Here is a 13,748-nt window from a genome sequence, read left to right as displayed (position 1 = left end):
TCTGTTTACCTAACCAAAAATGGACACAACATTTATTTCGACATAAAGTACGGTTGTATACCACTTAAGCCAGCAAATCGAGACGGAGCAAAACCATGAAAGCTAGTATAGCAAATCTGTAGGACTTTAAATCCTGGACTGAGTTGGAAAGGCACAACAGTCAATAATTCAAAGATAATGATGTGTAACTATTGACAACAACAGATCGCACGCCAACGGTTTCGTAACATTTGCTCACATGCGCTAAAGTTGACCTGCTTATTAAAGAACGGGATATGTGGTGGAAAAATAACCAAGCAGAAGCAGTGTATTGCAGTAGAACATATTGAGAGATCTTCAGAAGTAAACCCGAATATTCATACGTTATTTCGAGAGTGCCCAAAATTGAGTTATTCAGTTACAAACAATAGAACACATGATTTAGGTTAGGGTTTACACTGAAGCAAACAAATGTGACCTATAACCAGGACATCAAGCCACAGCTAATCTTAGATGACACTAATATCATGTGCCAACCACAGTTTATCTGCTCAGTTACACTGTAGATTTATGTTTACAGTTTCCTCCTAATATTCACATAAATACCTTCGCATATAGAAATTTTAAGTAATTGACTGCATGCAATCCGTCAACTGGTTTGAGTTGTGCGGTCAAATGACTGCTTTGGGGAATATTCAAAAAGCAAACTTATAATATTGCTTTATCTTTCTGAAGTAAACTTTCTTAAACAAAAATTAAATAAATGAAAGTTCTTATGCTAAGTACGGGGCCTTTTGAATCACGAGGTTATCAGTCAGTGCTCCCTACCATACAAGCTAAAGCATCGTTTGCCTCATATATGCCGGCCTTGCCTAGTTTGGAATACCAGGTGCGCAACTGTGTAACCCGTAGGCTGAGGACCAGACGTCACATAACGACTTGAGTTTCACACTGAAATAAAGCTCGCATATTCAAGAAGAGGTATTGTGTCCAGTAGATTTTCACTTGTTCTAACTCACATCGGAAAAAAATTTCCCCATTCAAATAACAACGATTTTTATGCAACTGTGCTTTTGACTGCTAGAGAGTTTGTTTAAAGAAAAGACATAGAAAACGTGATTCGTGGCATGTTTGGTTTGGCTGTAATGAGATAACATAAATAATGAGTTGATTACATTTTCTCACCTCGTGGCAAATCTTTTCATCGATCGGAGCAATCAGTATAAATCCTTTAAATGAAAAAAATTGTTTACCATTTGTCTTTTTTGTGTCAGACCAGTCATTAATGTCGTTGCACCAAAAGTAATTGGTCTGACCAACTTATTAAAATTTTCAAATTTGCCCAGTTCAAAACATTCATTTTAATTGAAATGCCACGAAAAAATTCAAATGTTTAAAATGATATTCAATAATTTCGATTCATTAGATTCCATCGGGAATCAAAAAAGATCAACTGACATAGTTTGTTTTACTTTGTCTGAAAGACGGACGACGTCTACACCTCCANAGTAAAATATTTTCGCAGATAGATGTCAGCAGATGAGAACTCGTAGCGTGCCATACGTAAACCCTTACATTACTTCAATCCTTTTTTACCTTTTACGTCGATTGAAATCGGGAAAAATAAAAAGATAAGCTTGGCATCAAAAATTCGTTTGTCAACCAAAATTTAGTGGGCCTTACTAGCCGTGCATTTCTAAAGCTGCCGATAGCTACCAACTGAATTGCCTTCAAAAATGTAATGGTTAATTAGAACATAGCATGTCTAAACAACAGTGTCAAAAACTTGCATGGATGTTGCTTTGCCGTTGCCCAGTAGCCCGTGTATCTGCAGCCAAGTTTGAGCCCATTCAGTTCTTGCAAGAATAGGCCGCTAATATCGGTGCTTTCCCCTCTTCTGTAGTTGACAAGCCTCACATCCGTGTTCAACATGTACTTTCCTAGCAATTGGCCATTAACTTTCACTTCGCTTTTCAATAAACGTTTGCACCATTTCACAATCAACTGGTCGTCGACAAAGTATCTTACTTTCTTGAGCTGCAAGCAAATGTAGATAAAGAGAGCCGTGCATTTTAGTGCTTATCAACTTCAACCAGTTAGGGTGGAATATTCTAATCAGGTTGAATGATAGCAAAATTTATCTGCATTTATTGTTGCATAATGCAATGAATAAATGAATGTGACAGCAACATGTCATACTGAGCATTTATCCTTTCTGGAATATGCCTTATGAAATAGCACTAACTGTTTTCTTAGGAACAACTAGTGCAGAACTCCCGCCCCCATCTTAATCAGGCTGTAGGTTCATTGTATCTACAAGAAAAATAAATCCATTAACCGTTTTGCTTGCTACAAGCAAGCAGACTCCAGGAACACATCTGGCATCTGTAGATTTATTTCAGCGATTAATGTATGACCGTTTCTACTCAGTGTTACTCACTAAGATTTAGTGTTGTGAAAACAATTGTTCTACGCCACCAATAATCCCTAACAACGCATAAATATTTTGATGCAAAACCAAATGAGTCCTGCCGAATGCTCCAAAAGTTTTGATATCACTGGAGACGATCCTCGTCAGATTTTTTTATTGACGTAAATAATAAAAGTAAGGGATTAACGAATGTCCACTCGCTGTCACATTAATGTGATGTTCCGTCGAATTTAGTGCTATCTTCTGAATAGCAATGACTGTGTTCACTGTAAAAGCACTGCTCTGTTTACCTAACCAAAAATGGACACAACATTTATTTCGACATAAAGTACGGTTGTATACCACTTAAGCCAGCAAATCGAGACGGAGCAAAACCATGAAAGCTAGTATAGCAAATCTGTAGGACTTTAAATCCTGGACTGAGTTGGAAAGGCACAACAGTCAATAATTCAAAGATAATGATGTGTAACTATTGACAACAACAGATCGCACGCCAACGGTTTCGTAACATTTGCTCACATGCGCTAAAGTTGACCTGCTTATTAAAGAACGGGATATGTGGTGGAAAAATAACCAAGCAGAAGCAGTGTATTGCAGTAGAACATATTGAGAGATCTTCAGAAGTAAACCCGAATATTCATACGTTATTTCGGGAGTGCCCAAAATTGAGTTATTCAGTTACAAACAATAAAGCACATGATTTAGGTTAGGGTTTACACTGAAGCAAACAAATGTGACATATAACCAGGACATCAAGCCACAGCTAATCTTAGATGACACTAGTATCATGTGCCAACCACAGTTTATCTGCTCAGTTACTCTGTAGATTTATGTTGACAGTTTCCTCCCAATATTCACATAAATACCTTCGCATACAGAAATTTTAAGTAATTGACTGCATGCAATCCGTCAACTGGTTTGAGTTGTGCGGTCAAATGACTGCTTTGGGGAATATTCAAAAAGCAAACTTATAATATTGCTTTATCTTTCTGAAGTAAACTTTCTTAAGCAAAAATTAAATAAATGAAAGTTCTTATGCTAAGTACGGGGCCTTTTGAATCACGAGGTTATCAGTCAGTGCTCCCTACCACACAAGCTAAAGCATCGTTTGCCTCATATATGCCGGCCTTGCCTAGTTTGGAATACCAGGTGCGCAACTGTGTAACCCGTAGGCTGAGGACCAGACGTCACATAACGACTTGAGTTTCACACTGAAATAAAGCTCGCATATTCAAGAAGAGGTATTGTCTCCAGTAGATTTTCACTTGTTCTAACTCACATCGGAAAAAAATTTCCCCATTCAAATAACAACGATTTTTATGCAACTGTGCTTTTGACTGCTAGAGAGTTTGTTTAAAGAAAAGACATAGAAAACGTGATTCGTGGCATGTTTGGTTTGGCTGTAATGAGATAACATAAATAATGAGTTGATTACATTTTCTCACCTCGTGGCAAATCTTTTCATCGATCGGAGCAATCAGTATAAATCCTTTAAATGAAAAAAATTGTTTACCATTTGTCTTTTTTGTGTCAGACCAGTCATTAATGTCGTTGCACCAAAAGTAATTGGTCTGACCAACTTATTAAAATTTTCAAATTTGCCCAGTTCAAAACATTCATTTTAATTGAAATGCCACGAAAAAATTCAAATGTTTAAAATGATATTCAATAATTTCGATTCATTAGATTCCATCGGGAATCAAAAAAGATCAACTGACATAGTTTGTTTTACTTTGTCTGAAAGACGGACGACGTCGACACCTCCATGGATTAAAGCCCGCAAATTTTTGCGGCTCCTATAAGGTTTCAAGCTGAATCGATAGACTGTTTGGCGTCACCATTGCTTGCTTGCAAAGTGAAACTCCACTAACTTATATAAAACTATTTGAACAGCTCCATAAAGAAACATACTCCATATCTGGCAACGTTGGACAACGGACTGGTGGCCTCATAAATTTGCCTTAGAGAGACGGCGAAATTGGTTTACTAGATACTAAACGTTCCATTCAGTAGCACGTCCCACAACAATAAACGCATTTCTCAAAGTCGGAAAGCAGCGCAACGTTTTTCCACAGTGGCACCCCATTTTTAGATTCATCGGAAACCTGGGTTTGAAAAGGAGAATTGGTGAGAAATCCGGCTAATTCGCAAGAATGAACGTGAAGACCCGGCTGCGCATCCGGCTGCCCATCAGCCACCCAGACAACTGTATCGTCATGCCTAACAGAGTACAACGCATGTACATACATGCTATCCCAAAATTTGGAGGTGAAAAACTAATCGCTTGCTTAATTACCACGTTACCGGTCAAAATTCTCCCCCTTATTTAGTCGAATAACCAATTATTTTATTGGGAGCGAGATATTATGATGCATTATCATAATGATGCAGTCAGAGTTCCTGCTCCATATCAGCTCCATTTACAGTTACGGTGACACTCGTGTTAACATAATAAGTATGGCTTATCTACTCATGTCTTCGATCATGTGTCACGCTACCTAAGTGGAAAGACTGATCAATCAACTAACTAGGGAAAACTCAAGACCGTAATCCCGCCTCAAAGATGGAGAAGAGCAAACGAGCTACCGATCAGTGGATTATCCCAAGAAGTTTCTCGTAGATTTAATCCAACGGGTTAGCCTAACATTGCTCGCTATTAGCGAGTTAATGCTCTTCTAAAGATGAAAATTCACTAAATGCGACCCAAAGGTCAGGTGACTGATTTACTCTCCGAGTGGTTTCGTCTAACATTTTAATTCTTCATTTTCATTCTGCAGAGTTACCGTTTTTAGTATGCCAGTGACGACATAGAACGTGAGCTTTAAACACTTGCTGAAACCGCGTAAATTCTACATTTGGTACTTGTGGGAGCCAGGTTGAATAAAACTGGAACCCATATAATTATACGGGGACGTCCAGATTGGCACATATACTGAGTGTACAACATTATACTAACGATACATATCCCTCCCGACATAAATATGCATATCGTTTTTTGCAACCATAAACAAAAATCACTACTTGAAAATCGGCCTTTGTAATGATTCCTAGGTGTGAAATTCGTAGGATTTTGTCCGGGACTTGCTTTGCGTGGGTTCATCGACTATTCGCATCTATCTTTGAACACGCATTGTTAAACCATGTGACGCCTAGAAAGTAATAAAATCATAGTTGACAAAGCGCAAAGTGTAAAACTAATCCAGGCTTATTGCTCCCAGGATTGTTCAACATACATTATAAACTTCTTGTGAGTACTGTAACAGTCAAGGAAACAGTAGCTTTGCTGCGCATCGTTAAGGGTTCTACATATTTTATCCATTGTTTCTTCACACGTAAGTGAGCACTGCTGCTTCCCAGTGTAATTTAGCTGATATGGAGTTTGTCCGTCGCAGCAGCAAGTTCAATCGAGTGACTAGCACTCAATGAGGAATTTGTAACCGGGGTAAACAAGTTTGAGTGCTAAGTAAGGTTTTGGCTAAATCGTTCAGAAATTAAATTGAAGTTGTTGCTGAATCTGGGAGACAATGTTAAACAATTTCAGTGGACTGCGGAATATGATATATTTAATTTTCCAATTTGTTTTTGGTTTTCGGGAAATTGCAAGTACCGGGAAATATTGGATGTTTTCCGTTTTTGCTGTTTATGAAAAATATTGCGCACGACAGGGTGTCCCATTGTCAAAAAACTGTCATTTCAGGCGTCTGCAATCTGGCACACCAACTGAAGGACACCCAGCGATTTATTGGTATGATGGTAGTCATCCAAACTAAGGTTAAATTTGCGTGCCTTCCAGCAACTCTGGTGGCACAAGGCTTTGAGTTTATCAAACAACCATTCTTCTCGTATCTACAAGAGATGAAGTTTTTAGTTCCCAAGTTAAATTATTTGGAAATTCGTCTTTGGTAGTGGTGAATTTGTGGATTGTTTTCAAGTCAGCATTAACAATTATATCGCAAGTTCTGCGGATTTTTTTATTGCTTTAAGGAACGTCTTTATAACAAAAAGCCGCTTCGGAAGGATAGACGAACCATGGATTGTTTGGCGAACATAAAGGGAAAATCACATTTCTGCGCCTAATTAGGTTTGAGGAGACGGAGGCGAAGAAAATGCCTCTAATATGTGCTATTATGCACAGCTGAATACTACGGCTGATCCCCTCTTTTCAACCACGTTCCTGCTAAAGGTTCTAAAATCCTTTACACCAATGCAGTCAAGCTTCACCTGAGTCGAGAGGCTGTCCTCACAGCATGGTTTGAAATTCTCTTTGGCACATCTGGAGTATGTAGGCTATTTTCTACAAGAGACGCAATAGCATGTAGTTTACCGACGGGGCCTTATAAATCGTTCACCTGCAAAGTTTTGAAGCGGTTCACTGTGCTGAGCTTAGTGATGCACTTCCATGCCTTGAACAGATGCATGGTAAACTGAATGTAGGGTATTTCCAAGCACGCTTCGACACAGGCTTCATTTACCCAGGCTACATCAAGCATTCCCGTTTTGCAACAAACAAATAGCTGGCTTAAATTACATCCCTGCTAGCTCCTAGCGCGGTCTCTATACTGTATGGCGCATTGCACACCATGTGTATCTCATCCTATCTGTTGACCGGGCTATCTTTTCAAACCTCCATCCACAAACTGACTTCTCTAACCAAAGCAGTAAGAACTTGGACCACAGTGTAGAGCGTGTACCGGAATTCACGGTCAATTATCATGGCAGCGCTCCTTTAATAAGCTCGTAGGTAGTTATAGCGTTGTGATATTCTGCGGAAGAGATGAACGGAAACAAAACAGGTTCCAAACGATATGGCTAAGGGGTTAACGAACACAGCGTGCCATGGAAACCAAGCCAGCGGGTTGCCTTTGATTGACGCTGAGAAAACAAGAAGCAGATCAGTGTGAGAGTTAATGTCCTTCTCCCATCGGACAACATCTAACCTGCAAGGACGTTCTGCAACCAAATTTTCAAGTACGACATAGAAACGCATGACGTGCCTCCGATTTGGGTTACCTGCCTCCTCACATACTACATTAGTTAGGGTCTGTTCGACTATTGCGATAAATTCTGTCACCACTTAGTCTATGACTAGGTCTCNAGACGGAGGCGAAGAAAATGCCTCTAATATGTGCTATTAATCACAGCTGAATACTACGGTTGATCCCCTATTTTCAACCACGTTCTCGCTAAAGTTTCTAAAATCCTTCACACCAATGCAATCAAGCTTCACCTGAGTAGAAAGGCTGTCCTCACAGCATGGTTCGAAATTCTCTTTGGCACATCTGGAGTATGTAGGCTATTTTCTTCAAGAGACGCAATAGCATGTAGTTTACCTTATAAATCGTTCACCTGCAAAGTTTTGAAGCGGTTCACTGTACTGAGCTTAGTAAAGCAATTCCATGCCCTGAACAGATGCATGGTAAACTGAATGTAGGGTATTTCCAAGCACGCTTCGACACAGGCTTCATTTACCCAGGCTACATCAAGCATTCCCGTTTTGCAACGCAACAAACACTGGCTTGAATTACATCCTTGCTCGCTCCTAGCATGGTCTCTATACTGTATGGCGTATTGCACACTATGTGTATCTCATTCCATTTGTTGACCGGGCTATCTTTTCAAACCGCCATCCACACACTGACTTGTCTAACCAAAGCAGTAAGAACTTGGACCACAGTGTAGAGTGTGTACCGGAATTCACTGTCAATTATCATGGCGGTACACCTTTAATAAGCTCGTAGGTAGTTATAGCGTTGTGATATTCTGCAGAAGAGATGAACGGAAACAAAACAGGTTCCAAACGATATGGCTAAGTGGCTAATGAACACAACGTGCCGTGGAACCCAAGCCAGCGTGTTGCCTTTGATCGACGCTGAGAAAACAAGAAGCAGATCAGTGTGAGAGTTAATGTCCTGCACTGCAAGGACGCAACCAAATTTTCAAGTGCGACATAGAAACGCATTACGTGCCTCCGATATTGGTTACCTGCCTCCTCAAATACTACATTAGTTAGGGTTTGTTCGATTATTGCGATAAATTTTGTCACCACTTAGTCTATGACTAGGTCTCCTCTAAATATAATTCGGGCCAATTTTTGTTTGAGAGAAAGCATTGCTGACAAAATGAATCACTAGTGGACTATATACGAACAGGAATTTCCAAGCATGTCAGCCTCAAACATCAGGAACACCCTGTTTGGCGAGGTTAAGACTGAAATCATTGCTAAACGCTGGATCAAGAACTGTTAAACAATGAAACAGCTCCAGTTGCCTCTTACACAGTGTCACCCTTAGTTAAGGAGTCACTGAAACTTTGGAAGCGGCCTGAGACGTTTGATGCCCAGATTGTCCTTATTTTCATGCACTGGAAGAAATATACGGACATAAAGCCAACCTTTGTTTGATTGTGTGTAAAATGTTACCGTTGTCAAAAGTTGGCGTGTTTGGCTATTCCAACCGAAAAATCGGCGTTTGTCAGTACTTCCCACGGATTGATATCCCCCGAAATTATTGCGTACACAAAAATGAAACAATTGTTTTGCACGTTTTTGTATCGCAGACGGGATGGCTAAAGTAGCAGTACCAACTACGTGTTGGCGTACTACCAGTCTCTGTCTGGCGGGCGTAGTGACTTTAACTAGTTGATTCGGCGGCCCGTATTACCTGTATTTGTCTGGTCGAGTATTCGCCATGTCCGTGATGATTTTATTCAGTGCGTCGTGCTGTGAACTTGTTAAAGTCAAATTTAACCAATCTGTGACAGAGAATTGGCGATTCGGAGCCTTGACAGAAGACTTGAAATACAGCATACTAAAGTGAACACGTTTTCTCAGTTGCAGTGAAGAGGAAATTATGATTTTCAGTCTGCTCGCCAAGCCGTTCCTGATCAAGTCAGTCATCGAACTTTTCATGCAAGTCAGTCTCCTTTAGATAAAGACATAGTTTTGTGTGAGCGATCGTCTTCGCTTCCATAAAAATTCAAAGCCATCAAGTGTAAGTCGTAGAGGGGTATTAGATTGTCTCTCCCAACAGCCACGAAGGGATCGATGCAAAGCACACCAAATTGACAGTAGAATCCAAAATATTTGAAAAATTCTTCTTTGGTTTAACTATCTGTCTGAGTCTGATTGAACTTTCTGGCACATGAACTCTTAGCGAACCTCAAGCGCCTTCGCTAGTGTCTTCATGCTGTTTATTTTTTTAAATGGTTCATGCTTAACTTGTATTGGGCTTGTATATTAGAGACACGACGGCAAACAGTTTTTTAAAGAAAAGTTTACGGTTTTTAACCATTATTTTAGTTATTGAATTGATCGTGATGATATTCTTTATTCGAGTAAGCCTTTCTCGATGTTGCCTTGTCTTCGGACGTAGTATCTACTTCACTATAATTTGTGTGACAGCCTTAATATTTGCAAGCCGTTATATTACCAAGAGAACAAGAGCGTACCAAAAGATACAATCTTGTGGAAAGTTTGTTTGTACCACCAAGAAGCAAACATATTACCCAGAAAATCTTCCGCCCCAAAGGTATGCTTTATTGACAACAGGGAATCTCTATCCAAATGAAGTGTAAACGAGTGTCTCGTACGCCTTGCTAAGCACGACGAACAAAATATGCGCATAGGAGTTTTCAACGACCTTGTGATTAGTCCATTAAGTCTATACAGTGTATCGCGATGTCTCGTTCCAACTGGAACATGCGACACATTCAGTTAATTAGCAACGTGATAAACGAGAGATTCAGCTGGGTTTCAGGTGAGTCTTCGGTGAAACCAGATTGTTATGCAAATGACAGTTTGACGATAAAATTTGTGTACCTCATTAGGATTAATAGGAAAAGTTGTTCGTTCCAAAAACTGAACACGAAAAGATTCTCAACCCTACTGAATCGGACACTTACTTTCATAATAGTTTCTATTTCCGCTATATTCTTCCGTATCTAAAATCATACAAAAATTGTCTTTTTTCATTCACGTACAAATCATGCTTCCACATACTACCCTACCTCCCTATTATTGTTTTTAATGCTATTTTGTGATGTAGTTGGCAGCCGATACCTCAACAATGAAAATGGAAGAAAAAACATGGAATGAGGCGAATATTACCAACGAATCTCACAGTTGGTGCGTGAGCCGATGATGAAAACGTATTGCTAAGGAACGAACCGTTCGAAATAATAACTTGGTGACCTGTAATTTGCAGAGCACATGCATTACTCACAGTAAACATCCTCACTTTGGGCAGTTCCAACTCCAGTAAAACACTGACTTGTGTCTCCATTGATTAGTCGGTTGACGAACCACATTTGAAAAGCATACGGGATTCCGAGCACCTCCATTGGAACATGCGTTTTATTGACCGTTAGTTGAAATTCGTGCTCTTTTGGATAATTGTCATTTTGTTTTTCACTTAGATGCTGACAGTTCATGATAAAGCCGCTCTTCCATCTCTCCTCGGTGAGTTTCTTAAACTGTAAACACAGGAAAATTATTAATTACGCAACATTTGTAACTGTACAGGCCATGACCTGTAGGCCTTCAGTTAACGTACACGCAACCAAAATTAGGGGATTTACTCTTGATGATAGTTTACAACCTCAACTTTTGTCAGACACTTCACTTGCAAACTCATTTAGCGTTACGAGCAATGAACGAAAAAGCGATTCATGTTATACACAAACTCCGGGCAGGGTAAGCACAATGATCACACTGCCACGTGATATGTACGGCAAGGAAAGAAGGGACTCATCAATGATGATGGTATTGTGGTATGATGGTATCATGATGCGATGAATTTGAATCACAGTTAACACGCAGTCAACCAAACACGATTCAAGGGAATCACATCCTCAATTGTAAGGAATTAAAATATATATTAGGACCGCGGACCCAGCTTAAGCTAAGAACGCGTAGTGTGATCCCTGTTCCTCACGGGCGCCCAGTAATCTAGTAGAAATTTCGTCTTGTAAGTAAGGCTTATATGTGCCTAATATTATTGAACAACTGTATAGCTGCTTCATCCCCATCGGAAACCATCAGATGTGCGCATCCCACAAAATTCCAGGGATCCTCGAACCCGCAACAATCCGGAAGAATTTCAGATACATCCTTTCGGCCAGAATTTGCTGAACGACGTTTTTATTAATACTTATTCAGACAGGACACGGTATGCCATCCATAGCATTGAAAGCATTTCAAACGGCCATGTGTTGACCTCAGGTTAGTTACCTGAGTGACGACTTCTATGAGGAACCTTTCAGTTGCTCTGCAAAAGGATTCTTCATCTGAGCGGAGCGAGATGGCACAAATGGCTGGAGCGTAGTCTGAACCCAACCTCTGCTTCCTAACTTCCCCTGCCCAACCTTGGGCAACCTGGCAGTATCCCAACCCTCATGATTCCTTCAGGAAGCATGGCAGTTAGGCACATAATAAGGAGTGGGTGTTAGGCCTACTAAGGAGGCTTTATGTCTGCTAATAACGCTGAACTGCGGCGGATCAATATCAGCTTGCACTCTTCAGTTTTTCCACTAACTACTGACGTATTTATGAGTAACTTGTGAAAGTAACTCAACAATATCCGAGTGGCTTCTCTTCTGTTACCCAACAAAATAATTTGTATGCATTTCCAATGTCGTTAGTCTTGTCTTGTTTTTCCGTATCGTATTATATTAGCGCAGAATATTCTTTGGCACAGAGTATTCTCCTCCCTTCGTCTTTCCTCACATTCGTTAGATTTGTATTAATTAAGTACAATAGTAGAACCGTAACACAAGGGACGCATCTTTGGCCATTCCTACTGAGATCAGTGAAAATGCTGACTGCCAGCATAATACTTCGCCATATAATAAGGGCACCAACTTCAAACTTAATTGGACAGCATAACTACCGATGGAATGACCTTTTTCGTTGAGGCAGATTCAATTAGTTGTTCTTCACTTGCCCTTGTTAGCTGAGTTCTAATTTTAGCATCACTTTTTGGCCCGCTTGGAAATTCCCACGTGAGCTCACTTTCGATTGCACTGGACACGTCTGTATGCGTCAATGTTCATTAGATCAGCTTATTTGCACGTTCCGGTTTGGCTAATCGCATCAAGATATCAAGCGGCTATCCGGAATTGGGTTCACGGTATTAAGAAGACAGTAAGAAAACTGTGGTCTACAACACCATCATTCAAATTGTCAGTGTTCACAAAAACTAATTAGGACTAAGTGGCCAGATCTCATGAGGACGAAAGACAACCGCACAAGCATTTTATTTGCCTGGACAACTCAGATATAAATATCATTTAATTGCCTTTTCCGAACAACAATTTTGGGTTCTGTATTGGGTGCTCTCATCAAAGAGCAGGCAATTTCCTATTAAAAATCGTTACATTTCTATATTAGATTGGGGACAACTAGTAAAACCAGGAAAGACGATGTTCGCTTTATTCATTACTAGTTGCACAAAGTCTCTTAGTTCAATTCACATATCTCTTTATTTGCTCTGATATACTTGGAAAATCCCACTTATGTCTAGAAACTTTGAGAAAAACGGATATCTGAAACAGTTCGATAAAATTTGCTGATGAGCTAGTCACGTAATATCTCCTCCGTTAATTAGGAAAGAGTCGATGTACCTAAGAGAATATCAGTTGAATGTATGAAGAATAAGAATAACTGTTCTACAATGCATACAAATCAGGTTTCTATGGCAGGCGGGAATGTGGCTAACCTCATTGCACTCAGCACCATTTTTCAAAGGTCCAGTAGCAGAGAGGTAACGAACACCAATATCTAAAATTTAAGAAAAATTCCTGGATAATTCAACATTTTTCAAAGCCGAGGCTGATCGCAGAATCTTTGTTACATCTGTTGAGCTTTATGTGCATAGTGGGGATAAACATGCAATATTCTGTAGCATTCTAAAGACATCACGTGGCCACAATTGACTTAATTCAACAAAGTGACAGTATTTTAGGGAAGTAGCTCATTGAGTGCATGTTTTGTCTATAAGAACATAGGAAACGTATTTGCGTAGCCTGGAGTGATGTGGTCCTTAATTTTTGTAGCAAGCTGTCATGTGAAAAGAACATGTGCTTCCTATTCGACAGTTTAAACCTGAGTGGTCTAATCCCAACCTATATATATATACATATATATATTTTCGAAATTCCATCGTAAGCTTATCCTTAGAAATCGTATTTCGTTCAGTAAAACAGTACCCTAATATATGAAGTGCCCACGATTGTTCCAAACTAAAACAGAAAATTACGAGTTTCTAACGGAATTGGTAGTAAGATTTAGCAAACATGGCCACTGTTACGAAACTTCAATGTGCCAATCGGTCGCTTTTGCTTT

At 39.7% G+C, this 13,748-nt stretch overlaps 1 protein-coding gene across 1 annotated transcript in view; it reads right to left on the bottom strand.

Annotated features, from left to right (window-relative positions):
• Window positions 1-13,748, bottom strand: part of T265_11595 (hypothetical protein) — a gene marked incomplete at both ends in the record, with an annotated part of 20,959 nt that overhangs the window by 3,326 nt on the left and 3,885 nt on the right. Inside the window, 4 exons of the mRNA XM_009178287.1 lie at window positions 1,770-2,016; window positions 3,856-3,899; window positions 10,310-10,348; window positions 10,630-10,879. Coding sequence (XP_009176551.1) covers window positions 1,770-2,016; window positions 3,856-3,899; window positions 10,310-10,348; window positions 10,630-10,879 — 580 coding nt within the window. The remainder of the gene's footprint in view (window positions 1-1,769; window positions 2,017-3,855; window positions 3,900-10,309; window positions 10,349-10,629; window positions 10,880-13,748) is intronic.

Source organism: Opisthorchis viverrini (assembly GCF_000715545.1).
Source record: "Opisthorchis viverrini unplaced genomic scaffold opera_v5_533, whole genome shotgun sequence".
Lineage (NCBI taxonomy): Eukaryota > Metazoa > Platyhelminthes > Trematoda > Opisthorchiida > Opisthorchiidae > Opisthorchis > Opisthorchis viverrini.
This window is presented reverse-complemented; position numbering and strand designations above follow the sequence as displayed.